At 41.0% G+C, this 16955-nt stretch overlaps 1 protein-coding gene across 2 annotated transcripts in view; it reads left to right on the plus strand.

The window, feature by feature from the left end:
- Positions 1–316: 316 nt before the first annotated feature.
- Positions 317–16955, plus strand: part of KCNK2 (potassium two pore domain channel subfamily K member 2) — a 136178-nt gene continuing 119539 nt past the window's right edge. The window contains exons 1-2 of one of the 2 annotated variants that reach the window (XM_058538070.1): positions 317–515; positions 3648–3958. In XM_058538070.1, coding sequence (XP_058394053.1) covers position 515; positions 3648–3958 — 312 coding nt within the window. In that variant the 5' untranslated portion in view covers positions 317–514. Of the gene's footprint in view, positions 516–3647; positions 3959–16955 lie in introns of those variants that run through there. The other variant, XM_058538071.1, reaches the window with a different exon arrangement.

Raw genomic sequence — 16955 nt, forward strand, 5'->3', positions numbered from 1 at the left:
TGGAAGGGAGAGCAGCGGAGGGCGCCCTGCCCGCCGAGACCGTGCCACACCCCCTGCTCGGGGCACGGAGGGCTTCGCCGGGGGAGACGCACAAAGACATGCGAAGAGGGGCTGAGCGAGGCTCGCGCACAAAGACGCCGGGGCGCACGGCCGCTGGGGCTGCACCGACCGCCCCCGCGCCGCGCCGCGCCGGGGCCGGGCCAGTGCACAGCCCGGGGCGGAGCGCGCGGCGGCGGCGGCTGCGGGCCGGCGCGGGACCCGGGTCGCCCGCGCTCTCCGGGTGACCCGGGGCCCGGCCGCAGGCGCGCGCGGGGGCGGTGGCGCCCGAGCCCAACTTGGCTTCGGCCTCGCCCTCTGCCCAGCCCGCTGGTGTCCCCTCCTTCCCGCGATTTCGTTTCTTCTCACGCTCCCCCCACCCCCCGCGTCCAGCCCCGCTCTCTCCACCTTGTAAAACAAAGCCGGGGAAAATGCCTGCCCGTGCAGCTCGGAGCGCGCAGCCCGTCTCTGAATAAGAAGTGAGTACAATGGCGTGTTTGTAAAAGCTTCAAGTCTGTCTTTTTCAAAAAACATCTTGAATGCTGCATGCCTCATGCTTCCCAGCGCCTCGCGGGAGAGACCCGGCTATAGAACGGGAGGTGAGACCCCCGGGTACCCCGCCGCCACCTCCCGCCCCGCGCTTTCCCGCCCCAGCCTGTCCTGGGAGGGCTGCAAATGCCCCGCTGGCAGCAAGTGGACGTTTTCCACCTTCGTTTCCCGTCCAAGGTGTCGGGTCATAATCTGGGGTTGGAGGCAAACCTATCCCCGATCCTCTCCTGGCTGTTTCCCCTTCTCTCCCGCTGGTGCTGCATCTGCCTTGGGTATGGGTTTGGAACACCTTGGGGAGTTTCCGAAGGAGGAGGAGGGTCAGCCCTTGGGAGTAGCGACAGGCAGGACGCGTGGTGACCCTGGTCACACTTGTTGCCCGTTGCGTGGTGGGACAGGCGGTGGTGCTGAAAAAAGCTCATTTATCCTGGTATTGAGTAGTCACTTGTGGCTATGAGCAAAGAAGACATACCTGGGTGAGGATGGGAGACCAGGATTAAGAGGAGACTGTGATGTGCTGGGGGCAGAGGAGAGAGAGAGTGTTTGTGCTGAGAGTGTGTGGAAGGGGCGAATCTTTGATTCCTCGTTCTAAGGAGCTTTTCTTTCCGATCATACATCACACGATGTGGAGATGCAGACGCAGAGAGTTCCCCATATTAGACCGAGAGGAAAGGCTGTTGTTTTTTATTTTGATATTTCCCCAGTTTCTGCCCATTCTGTCTGCCAAATGTGCATTATATATATTTCTGCTAATTAAAAAATAAGGCAATAGCTTAAAAGAATTAAACTCATCAGGAAATGTATTAGCTTGATACACACACACACACACACACACAATCTTTTTTTAAAAAAATCTGTCTGCTTTCCCCAAAAGCATATAATGATGATGTCTTAGTTTGGCATTGGGATTTAGGATTGGGATTTAGGAGCATCAAGGTAAACAGTCTTGGTGTTTTCCAGTTCTGCAGACTAGAAACCACTGATGTGAAAAATCAGAAATATGAGAGCACAGAGAATTGGAGAGGAAAGGCTTGGGAAGCTTCCTTCAGAGAGATAATGTAGAGCTTCTGTGTGATTTTCTGTTATTTTTATTCCAAAAATGGCTTAATTTTAGATTATGATCTTATTTTTCACTCAGACTCACTAAGCAGCTTGGAGGCGGGTGGGGTGGCTAGACAGCAGATGACAGTGATTTCAGCTATCAGCATTTCTATTACAGAAGTTATTTTTTTTAATTAAAACATTAAACATATCCAGTGCTAATTTTGAGTGAAGTTGCTTTTTTAAATATTACACGTTAAAGATGTCTACTAGTTAGTGGCTTTACTCGGAGCAGGTGACCGCATCAGGAGGGAGACGTGTACATACCTGTCTATAGCAGGTTGAACCATAGGGAATTGTTGTAATGAGCTGTACGTCTGTGGACTCCCCGCTTGGAGTCATGGGTGCAGTTGCCTCATCACAGCTCTGACTTCATCTCTTCAAAGTCAGAACCATTCAGAGCTTTGCTGGGTGAGGAGCCCTCTGTTAGCTGCCATCATTGCACAACACTACTTAGGTCTAGTGCTTCAAATAGTTTTGTTTGCAAAGCTTCTTTTTGATGTGCAACTGAAGGTTTATTTTATGAACTCAAACTGTGTTCACATTTAACTCACAGTGGTAGTCAAGAGGGTAGGCTACGTAGCCATGTGACAATTGACACTCCTCATTCCCTGCTTATCCTCAAGTAATTTCAGGTTTCTGTAGGGTATTTGGGTGCAATTCCATCGGGATTTCTTATATACTTACCTAAAAGTGTCTTTTAGATTAGGTTATCATTTTAGCAAACCTGTATTATGTACACTCAAATAATTTTCCTTATATCTATACCAATTATGGGCTTTAAGTCGATTGTTCTGGTCGAGTTGATGGTTTTTTTAAGTCTCCTATTTTCCTGCTATTCTATTAACACTTTTGGTTCAATGTTGCCTTTCCAATCAAATATTCTGTAGATAACTTACTTTCCCCTTGGCAAGTGGTATTCTAGTATCTCCTGTGTTTTCTAAAAAGAAATCCATTAATGATATTTTTGAACAGCTGAGATGAATAATAAATGGATTTAGAGTCACCTCGGAGTATATGGGGATCTGTAAGAGAACACATAAATCCTGTCTAATGGAGCAATTAGCTTTGTACAGAGCATGTAGGGTCTAAGGTGTGAGACAAGGTTTTAATTTTTTTTCTTGATAATGTTCACTCTGGAAATGGAAGGAACTTATCATGTCTAGTCTGCATCTAAAATTGTGCTACGTTGGGTGGCAATCCTTTTGTTTTTTAAAAATGTCAGAGATCGAATAACAAAATATAGAGATTGCTTAATCACGAGCCCACTTTAGAGAACAGGCAAAAAGAAATGATCGGGCTCTTGAATGGTTTATTTACCATCATGTTTTGCCAGAGAATTACTAATGTTTTACTCTGAGTAACAATGTCGGATCACAAATTCTCTTATAATACCATTATTATATTTATTTATAATAATGAATTTTATTTATATGAATTTAATGAATTCATATAATTTTATGATAATGAATTATAATGAATTTTTAAATAAAAATAGAGAATGTTCTTTACATTGATTGCTTCTGGTAGAGAGTGTTAAGCTCTTGAGAACAGGAATAAATCATGAGCCTTCTTCATGAGTATTCAAATATCTAGTTTAGTACTGTCAGCTCTTAGGACTTCAGTAAGTCTTTGTTGACTAGCATGGTGGACAGATATAAATTTAGAAATTAATTAGGAAGATCTCAGGCATTCTTTTATTATTTTTAAGTTTCTTGGTCCACCTCCTGTTTTTTTCCTCTCGTCTGGAATCCCAATAGCAGCAGAGAGCTAAGACCCACCCCCTTTTCCTTGAACCCATTTATATGGTCCTGGATGCAATCTAATGGGTTCTGGTTTAGGTTCCAGGGCTTCCACCAGGAAAGGAAGCGGAGTTCAGTCAACCTTTGCTGACCCCTTAAAGAGGCCCAACCATTACCCCTCTAATCTCCTCCAACCTAACCTTCGTTCTCTGTTGTTGTCAGTGGCGGCACCTGACTTGCTGGATCCTAAATCTGCCGCTCAGAACTCCAAACCGAGGCTCTCATTTTCCACGAAACCTACAGTGCTTGCTTCCCGGGTGGAGAGTGACACGACCATTAATGTTATGAAATGGAAGACAGTCTCCACGATTTTCCTGGTGGTTGTCCTCTATCTGATCATCGGAGCCACCGTGTTCAAAGCATTGGAGCAGCCTCACGAGATTTCACAGAGGACCACCATCGTGATCCAGAAGCAAACGTTCATTTCCCAACACTCCTGTGTCAATTCGACAGAGCTGGACGAACTCATCCAGGTAATGGCACAAAGTTGTTACTCTGTTTCCTCTACGGGGAAAGAAAGAGGAAGAGGAAGAGGAGACGACTCAAAGCACAGCGCCAGCCTGATGTCCCTGTGGGGCGCTATCCCTCTTTCTCCTTGCGCATGGACTTCTTTTCCATAGTTTCCTTGTCTGCTTTCTGCGCGTCTTCCCTCTTTTCTTACTTCTGCCATCTTTTCTTCTCCTTTTCATTTATTTCTCCCTCTCACTGTTTCTTCTCATCCCCTTCTGCTCTTGCTCTCCTATTTTTCTGTCCTGTTGTTTTCCTGCTTTCTTTTCTTTTGCCCTTGGAACTGCCGGGGGGCATGGTGGACATGGGGCTACCTTGCCGGAGGCCCTCCTGGTTAGATGATCATTGCCAACTGAGAAACTTTGCTGTGGCAAAGGAAAGGAAAGCATAAGGCAGAAAGAGTGCATTAATCTTTCTGCCTTATGTGATGGCAGTGACCATCACAAGATATGAAAAGATGAGTTTGTGGTGTGACCCTCTTGAGATGGGTACCCCCCATGGTTAACAAGTTGTGGCTTACATCTTTAATCTAGCCAAAGTATAACTCTGATAACTGCATTTTTTTCGATATCTAGGGAGAAGTGATTAATCACAGCTTCTCTAAACCCCAACTAAAAGCAATTTACTACCACACAGAAAAATAAGAGTTTTTGAATAAAAACTAATTTAGTTTTAATTTACTCGATAATAGCAGAATAGTATCCTTATGGAAAAACATTTTGTTTTAAAGTTAATCCCAAAATAATTTAAAAGTTTCATTTAGATTCCTTGGAGTTGGCTATATTTTTGTTGTAGATTTCTTTCACATAAAACAATTCATTGGTTAAACCAAGAATCTTGGACAAGAAGAAAGCCCCAGAATTTTCTTTCAAGGAGAGATCTGACTGGTTGTTGAAAACATTTTAATTGTACATATATTCATTTTCCTATAGAACCTACTTTTTTAACCTGGTATAAGTCAAATTGGACTGAAAATTATCTGTGAGTTATCATCTGAGTAGGTTCTTCCTCATATTTGGTTTTACATCATTTAAATGAGTTGGAGTGGTAGATTGAGGGAAAAAATTATTATTAGTTTTAATCTAGTTTCTTATTCTAAGAACTTTCCTCTCTTAGTTCCTCTTGCCACGGATCTGCAGATGCGACTTCTACCCTTCATACCCCCCTCTATTTATAAAACACACATACAAGTTCTTGTTCAAGTTTTATTGAAAGCTATCAAAGCTAATGTTCTTTGACCCACATTTAGCTCCTACCACCTTCAAACACTTCTGCATCTCACCCATTTGATTTACATTTTGAAAGGGCTCTTCAGATACTTATATACTGAATTCTCTACTATTTTTAGCTGATAGCAACATTTTCGGTATTGACAGTGAAACTGCCAACTAATATCATTGTCCCAGCCGCCTCACTGCCTGTTCTTACGTAAGATCACTTCCGCTTCACTCTCTCTTTGTGCTGCATAGTCCTAAGAGGTGCTAAAAATCTTTGAAGAATCCCTTCTTCCCTTGGGTTTTAGAAGACCTCTAGGTTGTCCTGGAGGTGGCATGGAGTAGTGGTAAAAGCCTTTAGGCTTTTCTTCAGGATCAGATGGGATGTGTTTTAAACTTCAGTTGAGTACTTTACTAGAGGTGTCATCTTGAACAAGTAATGTTCCTCTCTAAGCCTTACATGATCTATCTAGAATGAGGAAAGAATACCTATGAAATCGGGTGTCTGTTAAGAGTAGAGAGATAATGCACATAAGGCATTTAGGTGCTCAGAAAGGTTTAGGTTTGTTTGCTGCCATTGTTATTCCCCCCTGCCCCCTTATCTCTTTATTGAGTGAAGCATCTAGTTCAGGTAGTTGCATTCTTATCATCTAAAGCGAGGTTGTTGGTCTTGGGCAGGAAGAAAAATGCCTGGAATTTCAGAACAGTGCTGGAGGAAACCCTGTATGAATTTGAAAGTGGTCTCACTGTTCAGTACTACTCAGATTTATTCAGAGCTATGAAGATGACTTGAAGGTCATGGCATGTGGGGACAGTCTGGAGGTGGAGACTGATCATTTTTGCTAGGTTGTTTTTGGAATGGACACAGAGCTCAATATAAGATTTAATTTTTTTCTTTTTGCTTTACCTAGGCAATCCATTTTAGCTTTATTAATATTCGTTGCTGATTGAGTGTTTCTGCTTCTTAAAAATCTTAAGTATTTTTGTGCTTATTCAGTATTTTTCAATGCGAAGTTGCCTCTTATTTGTTGTCATATCAATCACGTTTATAACTCTATATTTTTAATAAATTATTTTTTTCTTTTTGAATATAATTTCTTCTGGTAGAAGAAATGTTTATAACGACATGGTTTCAAGCATCAAAATCAGTGTTTAAATAGGGAGGAAGGCAAATGAGCCAGTAATCATTTCGTAGAATTTCATTTTGTTCATATGATCCTCATAAATTTCTGAGTGTTTTTCCCACATGTATTTTCCCATTTAATCATCCCTTAGAACCTCATGAGTAGGTACCTTAGACAGTAGTATCACAGCCTCAAGGATACCCTGGATAGCATTATTAGGATGTGAGTTCAGGTCTTCAGAATTTGGTCTGGCATTATTCCCAGGAATCTCTGCTCTTTCAGGGCTCAGCTTCTTTCAATGCTGAGAGTGGACGTGGTTGGAGAAGTTAGAAATTCAGTCCTAGTGTTGGTGGAGAAGGAATTCTGGATTCCTTTTATGAAGAGTGGGGAAGGAGGAGGAAGTGAGTAGTCAGACAGTAAGGCCAATGTCAGGTACAGTTAATCTAATCTGGCCCCAGGCTCCAAGCTATTAATTACACCTCTGGATGGGCTGTGGTAACCTCATTCCTTGCTGTGGTTATGTCACAGGGTAAGGTGGGGGGCAGTGAGGGGGCAGAGAGGGAAATGGAGCATTAAGGTGCATGAGGGCAACTGCTTCTTCTGTTCGAGTCCCAGCATGTGCGTTCCCTCTAAGTGCTGTTTTTGATACCAGCCCTCCAAGGTGAGGTTGAAGAGGGAGCAGGGATATCAAGGCAAAGAGATCTTGCCTGGGCTGAAGTATTTTGAGCACTTTGATTTTCAACTTCCATTCCATTTAAGTTAGTGTGATGTCAGTACAGAAAAATATACGGAAACACTTGTAAGTTTTAAGCAATGAATACTATTAACAATAGTCAAAAATTTAGTGAGCACTGTTCTAACCCTTTATAGGTATTATCTCATTTAATTCTCTTAAACAACCCTACGAGGTAAGTGCCTTATTATATTTAACTTATGTGGAAACTGAGGCAGAGAGAGCTTAATTTTCCAAGAGCGTGCAGTGGTAGAGTGCATTTTTATTTAAACCTAAGTGGATAGACTCCAGAGTTAATGCTCTTAGCTCCTGTATTTGCTGCCTCTAGAAAAACGTAATAAGCATTGAAGTTTGCTGTAAAGTTCTCTGATATTTCATGTATTAGAATGTGATAAATATCAAATTATAGTCCTCTGTACATAGTGATATACATTATATAGCATCTCTCTCTCTCGGTATACATGGAGAGTATATAAACTGGATTTTAATATTCTTTTTGGACAACACTTCCTAGTTTTCTCCTGTTTGAATGTGATAAACCAGTATAAGCGTGGTCACATTAAATATACCTGGGCTTCAATCTAGTCATTTCCATGTTTACTGAATCAATTCTGGGATTGAAAAAGTAGGGCAAAATTTATAACCTATACCTTGATAATAAAAATACCTCACAGAAGATCTACCTTTGTTTTCTTTGAGCTCCTCTGTGAGGTAGGTTGGGGAGGCATCTGTTTTTGGCTGAAGAAATTGACATTTGCACAAGGTCACGTGGTGGCCTCAGGTCTGGATCTTTGGAGTCTTTCCACTGAATGGGTCATTATCTTCTCTTTGCGCTTTCCTTCTTCATTTGGTTTTGACTGCTTGATTCGGTAGCATTTATTGAGCACCTCTAACGTGTAGACCTTGCTTCTGGGTATTGAGCCAGATAAACGGATGGATAAAACACGGCTTCTCTTAAAGCACTCCCTCCTTCGAAGTCAGTTGGAGGAGACTGCTGTAAACATAGTTACAGTAGAAGTACTTACAGACGGAGCTTAACCACTTACTGCGAGTTGGGAAGACACAGAAAAGGTGAAAGGAAAGCTGGGTTTTAAGTGCAGAATCAGAGTGCTCTAGGGGAAGAGAAGGGAATCAACAGACATTCTAGGCAGAAGAGACATGGGGTGCTCCAGTAACTGAATTATCCAGGTGTGGGCGCAGGAGCATGAGCCTACACTAGGGAGGTGGGCTTTATCCTAGGCCTGCTGTCCTCCACCTGGAGTAGGTGTGCCGTTGAGGGTACCTGGTCGTGATTGTGTGCCAGGGGATACCTGGAGCTACGTGCCTTCCTAGAATGTCGATGAACTAGACTATTTTTTTTTTTTGAAAAACATTGTTTTATGTTAATCGTATAATCATTCATTCATTCAAAAATATTTATTGAATTCCTATTATTCACTGCACTTACATACAGTGGAGAGTAAAACAGGTGAAAATTCTTGCCCTTGGTGAGCTGACGTTCTGCTGGGGAAGATAAGTATGCTAGATGGTGATAAGTCTCAGGAGAAAAAATAAAGCAGGGAAGGGGGATAGGAAATGCTGGATGGTGTTGGTGATCAATTTTAGATAAGGTCACTGAGGAAGCTTCACTGATAAGGGGACTTTTAAATAAAGGGAGCGAGAGAGCTAGCCAAATGGCTGTCTGGGGAATAACACTTAGGCAGAGGAATCAGCTTGCACAGAGGCTCTCCCTGAGGTGAGAGTGTTCCTGGCATGTAGAGGAGCAGCAAGGAGGCTGGGAGGGAGTGGTAGAAGATGATGTGAGGCAGGTCATGAGGGCTAAGTCCTGTAGGGCTTTGTAAGTTATAACAAGGAGTTTGGCTTTTTGGTGCAGACAAATGTCCTGCTCTGGCTTATGTTTCACTAGGATCATTCTGGCTGCTGAGTTGAAAGTAGACTGCAGGAGGCCATGGGCAGAAACCGAGGGAGCAGTTATGAGGCTGTTGTAATTATTCTGGTGATCCATGAGGGGGCTTGAACTAAGGGGGTAGCAGTGGGGGTTGTGAGATACGGTCAGATGCTGGATGTATTTTGGAAGGAGAGCCAGTGGGACTTACTGATGGATAAGATGGGCAGTGCAAGGGTGAGGAGTCAAAGATAACACCAAAAGTTTTGTCCTGAAGAACTAAAAGAATATAGGTCCCATTTTCCTGAGATGAGGAAGAGCTCAGAACGAGCTGGCGTGGGGATGATGTCAGGAGCTTAGTTTTGGACATTGCACTCATAGTGTCAGTTAGACAGGGTTCAGTTATTGAAAAAGAATCACAGGACCCAAAATAATAGGGCTTAAAGATCTGCAGTTTATTGCAAGAAAATGATACAATGAAACAATAGCACCCAAATAAAGATATGTACCACAGGCAGAAGCTGCATCACAGCAGGCGGTCTGGACAGGCCAGGAGCCGTGGCCTCTGCAAGGCTGTGCCGGGACATACTTCTCTCTTAGATCAAGAACCATCAACGTGTGCATGGAACACCTCAGAACCAGGGAGCCCAAAAGGGCATTTTGGCCAGGATTTCTGATACCCTGCTGGTCACATAGGCATTTTCTTGCTATATAACCAGCCTCAGCAGCCCAGCTTTCCAGGAGTCTCAGTGGAGACCAGGTATAAATCATCCATCACACTGTTATCAATAAATGATGCTGACAAGCTGGAACTAACCTCCCTGAAGCTCTTCAGGCCATGGTTATAAAACAGCAGTCTTGATCAGCATGTCTCATGCCTTTACCAGGGGACAGTGCTGTGCAGGTAGTTTAGCAAAACAACTCAGGCCAATTCCAGGCCAGCACAGCCATGTTAAATTTGAGATGCCTATGAGGACATCCAAATGTAGATGTTGAGTAGGAAGTGTGGTGTTTAGGAAAAATGATGCTGAAAATGTGAGTTTGGAGTTCAGGGGAGGAGTTCTGCTGAAGATATACATTAGGAAGTTATCATTATACAGAAGGCATTTAAAGTCAAGACGTTGGATGAAATCACCTGGGGAAAGAGTGCAGGTGGAGAGGAGCAGAGATTCCATTATGATCCCAGGAGCACTTCAACATGTAGAGGTCGCTAATCCAAAATTCACGCGAATTATTGATTTACAACCTAAGATTTCAAGGACATTTCTCTCATTTTAGGTAACTGTGTCACCCTATGTCCCCAGTCATCTTAGGGTTTTATTTTTCTTTGCCTTTAGGGACTTTTAAAAGAAACAGTTAAGCAGTGTTTCTCTAGGCGTAGGAGCCATCGAAGGTGTTTGAATAGGAGAACCCATTTATGTTTTAGTTTATGGGTCCCTTAATGGCAAACGGGATGGTTTGGCACATGAAGAGCAGGCTTAGAGCTGATTGTGTGTGGTAGTGAGTGATACTACATGATTCTATAGACAGTGGTTTAGTGGCTATCATTCCAGTTTGTATAGGCACCCAGGTATATTAAATACTTGGCTTCAGTTTTGGAAAGCGTATGCTCATCTTTTATTATTTTATTAATAGACACAATAACATGTTGTCCGGAGAGCATCTGAAAGGGATGCTTTTACTCTTCTTGTTCAACTTTTTGGACCTAAATTTAGATTTTAGGAACACAATTCTAACAACAAAAAAAATAACCTGAAAAATGTCTAAACACCCCATAAATACTTTACGTCCTTTGGGTTGATCTCTGGAAAAAGCACTCGTAGACAGTAGACTGTGTAAACTTCTTGGATGCGTATTAGCCTAGTAGCTTGGATTATTTTACCAGATTATCTAGGAGCCACTTAAAGGGCTGGGCTCTGAGGGTGAGGATAACCCAGGAGTGCTGTCCTAAGGGAATTAGGTACCAAGGGAGATAGAGAAGTCTTAAAGAAAACCTTGCCAGTTTCCAGTTTTCCTAGGACTCTCCCTACTTTGTGCTACTTTCTTAGTGAAATAACTTATATTTGCTTCCCCTCCCTGCCCATGTGGTCATAGTGTCCTGACTTTCAGAATGAAAGGATTAAAATGGAAATAGTTTTTCATGGGTTAGTATATTAAGTAACAATTGAGATATTTTCATGCACTGTTTCCTAATTACACTTAGGTTTTTATTATAAAACATGAAAGTAGTTTGTCAGAAAATGATTTTATCTCCAAAGGATATATGAAGATTAACTAGTTAATATTGGTAAAAAAAAATTAGTAAAGTGCTGTATGAGTATTATATATCAATAAAATATCACTCAAACTGATGTGATTATAAAGAAATGTAATTTAAAAATAATGGCTATGACGTTATTTAATAGCTGGAATGGCTATTCGAGAATGAGAGAAATTATTCCAGCGATACATTATAATACATTTAAAAAATATTTTTTGGCTGATGATTTATTTAGTCTAAGCTAAAAGCAGGACTTAAATGTAAAGTCCAGTCAAATAGTATTAGAGTAAAATTTGACCAGTGTAGATCTGTCAATAGCAATTATGATAATGGCTGTAAAATTCTTAGATCATGTTTGCATTTTATCATACCCTTTAAGGAACATTATATTATTTAATTCCACATCCCTTAGATGTATGTATTTAATTCACGTTTGTAAAATGAGGAAATTGAGACACAGACAGATTAAGTGCCTTACAGTTCAGAAAGATACAAACGGTGCCTTGCTCAGATTCTTTCTGGTGGCTCCATCTCCAGTGCCTTTCTCTTAGATAGTTGTAGAGGAATGTGTGCAGCACCATGTCTCATGATAGTAGATACCCAATAAACATTTAGTCCAACTCTGTATCTTTTTAGAAGTACTGTCCCATGTATTCTCTCTTATTTGGTAAGGAAACAGAAAGGATGTTCTTCATCATCTCCCTTTTGCAGATCAGGAAACTGAGACACAGAAGGTTTAACCCAAGGCCACTCAGCCTTTTTCAGCTTGAGATGCTGAAAATGGCAGAGCAAGCATTAGACTTTCAGAGCTGCCGTTCAGGTGACTCTAAAGCTTGTTTCCACTGAGCCAAAAGGCCTCTTGAAAAGCTACATTACTTTGTTGTGTTTTCTCACCCTGGGCTCCTCTTCTATCCCTACAAACCAAATCAGATTTCTGACCTGTGCACCTGGGACACACACTCTTCATTTTAAGTTGCTGGTGTGTCTGTGTTCTACTAGCAAGAACCAGCAGCAGAAGATGCAGCAGTTCCATAAATTTGAATGCAAAATATATACCCATGGAAAACTAGAGTACAATTATAAGGCCATAAATGAGCAACTAAAATATTATGCTGAAACTTGTGTGGCTGGGCGCTGGTCGTGCTGAGGCATGACCAGGTGAGGTAAGTCAGGGAAAGCGATTTAAAGCTGCAGGAGTCTTACCTGGAAGGAAGAGATGGACCTGGATGGAAAGAGGAGGAGAGAGGGAAAGAATTGCAAGGACACACCAAGTTAACGTTGTACCTGCAGGATTACAAGACTTTTACTCCTTTCTTGCTTTCTAACATTCACAAAATAATAATAGCATCTTGTACAAAATCCAAACAGTACAGGAAGGTATAAAAAAGAAAGTAAACATCTGAAATTCCTCCACCCAGAGTTGACCGAGACCTCTCTTTAGGCATATATACACATGTGGATATACTGAGGGGTGTGTGTGTGTCCACACACAAACATATTTCCACACAGAATTTTACACACGTGGGGTCATATGTGTGTGCCATTTTGCCATCTCCATTTTTTGCTCCCCATTGTGTAGGGTATGATTCAGGAATATTCTGTCTTGGTTTTAGATATTGTCTGAAGGGTTTTGACATAGAGGACCTAATACAGAGGGCTTCCAGTCCCCAGGCCCCTTGTGGGTGTAGGGAGGTAGGGTAGGATGGAGCTTGGGAAACCTCACACAGCAACTGTTTCTGGTAGAGCAGCTCTAAAGATCCTTACAACATGGGCCATTTTGAATTCATGTGTGTTTTGATAGGCAACACAGACATAAACTGGTATAGCACATTTTTAAGGAAACAGAGCCTAGATCCAGTAGAGTGCCTTCAAATTGAAAGCTTGTCCCCCAGATTTATCATGTGTTTAAGATACAATCCCTTGATTTCACAATGTTCAACGCTGAATAAAGTGGAGCATATCGGAGTCAGCCTAGGACATGCTGTTTCCTGGTTTGTTTTAACACTTCTAATCAGCATAAGGCTTCATCAACAAAGCTGGTGCTTTGTTTTGTGTTCTTTTGAGCGCAGAGCCTAGAACGTTAGAGGAATTCATGCGGGATAGAAAACTCAGTGTCTAAGTGGGATGTGTCTTTGAGCTTCCATCTGAGTAGCAAGCAGATAATTAATGGATCAACTTGGAAGGAAGGGGCTTTCACCTAAAAATGTTTGTAAAAACTATACCTATAGTTACTAAAATTAGTTATCTTAGCCTGTGGATAATGGTAAGATTTAATCAATTACATATTCATGTATAGACTAAAAATATGATTGAAGTAAGAGAAATGCTTTGGTGAGGCATATAAGAAGATTCTAGACAAGTTTGGTAGTAAAGATTCTTAAATTGATAGCTATGGTTTCCTCTCAGCTTAGGACTTACAGACATGTTCCTCTTTCTCTCTCCCTTCCCCTCTTTTCCTCTTCCCTCCTTTCCCCTTTACTTCCTTTGTTTTTTCTTTTCCTTTTTCTAAACAGCTATTCTGTTATGGGCCATGTTTCCCCCTTTGGGGTAAATTTTTAACAGGAAAAATTTGGCAGCACCTGAAATCACATAATTTTCTTGCCTTCTGCTCCTTTTGTTTGTTTGTTTGTTTGTTTTTGGTGAGGAAGATTGGCCCCGAGCTAACATTCACCGCTGGTCCTCTGCGCCTGGGATCCAAACTTGCACCTGGGATTCAAACCCGCCAAGCCAGAGCCAGGCCAGAGCACACGAACTTAACCACTACACCACTGGGCCAGCCCCACTCTGCTCCTTTTTTAGTTCATTGCTTCTAGTTTCAGTTACGGACTTAAGACCAAGACTGTGGGTTTTTTTTAGTTTCTGACTATGGTGTCCAGTGGATGGTGGCAGGTGAACTGTAATAGAAGTTCTCTAGAAGGTATCAGTTTCATTGAAGATTATTGCGTGATTCTTTTAAAGTGAAGTTTAGAATTTGAGGACAGATAAAACATTTAATTTCCCTTATGGTCCTTTAATCAAAATGGCTCATTCTCTTAATAAGTAATGTATAGAGGAACCCCTGAGTGAGGAGCTCAAGTATAGAATATTGAAGAGTATAGGAGAAGAGAACCTGGGACATTGCAAAAGAGAGGAAATGAATGGTGGCTCCTTTCAGCCATTCAATTGGGATCCTCTGGTCTGAACTCGCAGGCAGGCATATGGCCGCATTCACTACCATTTTGTTATGGATTAAATATCTACATAGGTTAGGTAATATCCTTATAGTAACAGAATGAGATGATATTTCTATCTTTCATCTGTTTCTCTGCCTTTCATTTTTACTAATATTTGAATATCTTGGCTGGATCAAGACCAGTAATTCATCTAGCTCTGTGTTTCTACTCTTACCTCTGGTACCAAGGGAAATTTAAAAACAGTGCCATAGTTCCCTTTCTAAAACCAGCTTTAAAAGGGACGACTGTACCCTGAACATCATGACATTATGAGAAATTTTTCATGGATCTAATATTCATAAACTTAATTTATCTAAACTGTTTGTATTTAACCACATTTCAGCCTGTACTTTCTCTTAAGATAAGTGGTGTCTTACATTCTATGCAATAAAGTTTTTCTTTTCATTTGATTTCTTATAAAATGGCATCCTTTAGGTTTAAAGCCATTTGCCTAGTGAATTTTGTGAACAAAGTCATGTCATTTCCTTCTAAAGATAGGGACATTGTGTTTTTTATCTTTATCCCCTACCACATCTAGAATTCATTCTCACTCAACTCTTTATGCTTTTATAATCCTGTGATGATGGGTGTCTTGAGTCTTTGCCTTTCTAATAGTCCTATTTTTTAATCTCTTTCTTAGCACTTATAGTGTCTTCTTGATTATTTTACTTATCCATTTTTGAACTGCTCTCTGCTCAGTTAAAACTTTGATAAGTGTCAATTAGAACTGTGGGCAGTATTCCAGAAAAGGAGGAATCATAATTTAGCCTAAGAGTGGCTTTCTGGTTAATTCTTTTTCCTTTTATTTTTTTTTTCTGTTTTATTTCTGTTACCTCCCTAGTGATGCCTTGTGTTTTGTATGTTGGTATTGTTGATGGATGTCCTCAGGGAAAGAGTCACGTGACTCCTGAGGCTTCTTCCAGGTTATTGAAAACACTATTTGAAAAGGGTAGCCTGGGTTATTTTTGCCCAGATCCATTAGTTTTTACTTGACAAGGATGAATCTCAACCTGGTTTGGACACCTCTTTACCTAGGCTTGTGAGATTTTAAAAATTTAATTGAACATTGGGCATTTCACAGTCTTAAAGATCATAGTGGTACTTCCACACTTTGATATTTCCCTTGTTAGTGTTAAATTAAAACACTGCAGAACAGGTACTTAGATTTACCCTTATCCCTTCAAATATATATTTATTGTATCTACATTGTTTTCAACTGCTAAAACTTTTTCTTTCAGATCTGTAACCAAACATACCCATTTTCATAAGGAATCAATTTTTAGCAGTCTTTCGTAGATCATCTTCTTTTTATGACTACTTACATTTTGTGAATTGATTTTTCTCTGTGTCCTTATGTATCCCCTTATAGTAGCTATTGTTTTGGCGAAGCATGCTCTCTCTACGCAGGACTGCTTTATTTCCCCCTCTGACTAGTTAGCTTGCATATGTTTTCAGAAATATTCTTTATGTGCTTTCCCTCTGTTTTGCTTTTAGTTTTTCTCAGAAAACTGCAGTTTATTTAGAATTTATTGTTATATGTAAGTGAGAGAGTTCTAATTAGTGTATCCTCCGTCTATAATAATGTTGAGTGAAAATGCCAATATTTGCGGACTGCTAAGCTAAAAAGTACGTGTTCTTTCTATGAGTACCTAAGGAATCAAAATTTACCAGAAGCTTGTAGAAGTATAATGTGTTCTCTGGTGATGTAGCCATGAAGGGAGCTGCGGGGAAATAAGTAAAGCGATAAACGTCCAGACTGTGGAGGGAAAAGAATCTCAGTGGACACCATCACATGATCACATGGGTTACACTGGTGCACATTTCAGGGAAAAAAAGTCTTTAATTCTTACATTTTCTGTTTTTAGGGTCCCAACATCGTTTCTTGGCTGTTGTAAAGTTTCTTTTCTACAGTTATGCATCTGTTCTTATTTTACTAAAACTCGCTTAGAGGAATATGGGGATTCATCAAAAACTCATAATTGCTAAAACAGGACGTATTCCTTTTGGGCAAACGAAAAATTCTCCTTTCCTATTACTGTTATTTATATGCTATAAAGAGTGCTTTGAAAACACTGGATTGATGTGACAGATACAATAACATGAACTCTCTTTCCTTGGATGTCTTGTGCTTTCAGGACCAGTGTGATACTGATGGTACCAGGAGGGGGATTCTGAGAGTTACTGGTGAAAGAGGCACTAGTTTGTGTCCATTTAGACATTTTGTGTTAACCTCCAGAGCAAAGGTACCTAAGTTTTCCTCCAGATTTGAAGGGGAGTCCTTAGTGAGGTTTATGTTAACTCAGGCGTCACCACACCGTGGTCTGGGGTGCTTTGTGTTCCCAACAGGGTGACAGTGTGGTCCAGGATTCGCTAACAGATTTCCAAGCAAGGCAAACTCAAATGGACTGGAAAGGAGAAGCAGAGTTATTAGGTCGGTTTAGAGTTCTATTTTATTTTTCCTGAGGAGTAAAAGGAAGGTCTTCTTTTCCTTAAAATAGCCATGGAGATGCTTACAAATTATGTTCTGTAGTGGGC

Source organism: Diceros bicornis, chromosome 4, assembly GCF_020826845.1.
Source record: "Diceros bicornis minor isolate mBicDic1 chromosome 4, mDicBic1.mat.cur, whole genome shotgun sequence".
Lineage (NCBI taxonomy): Eukaryota > Metazoa > Chordata > Mammalia > Perissodactyla > Rhinocerotidae > Diceros > Diceros bicornis.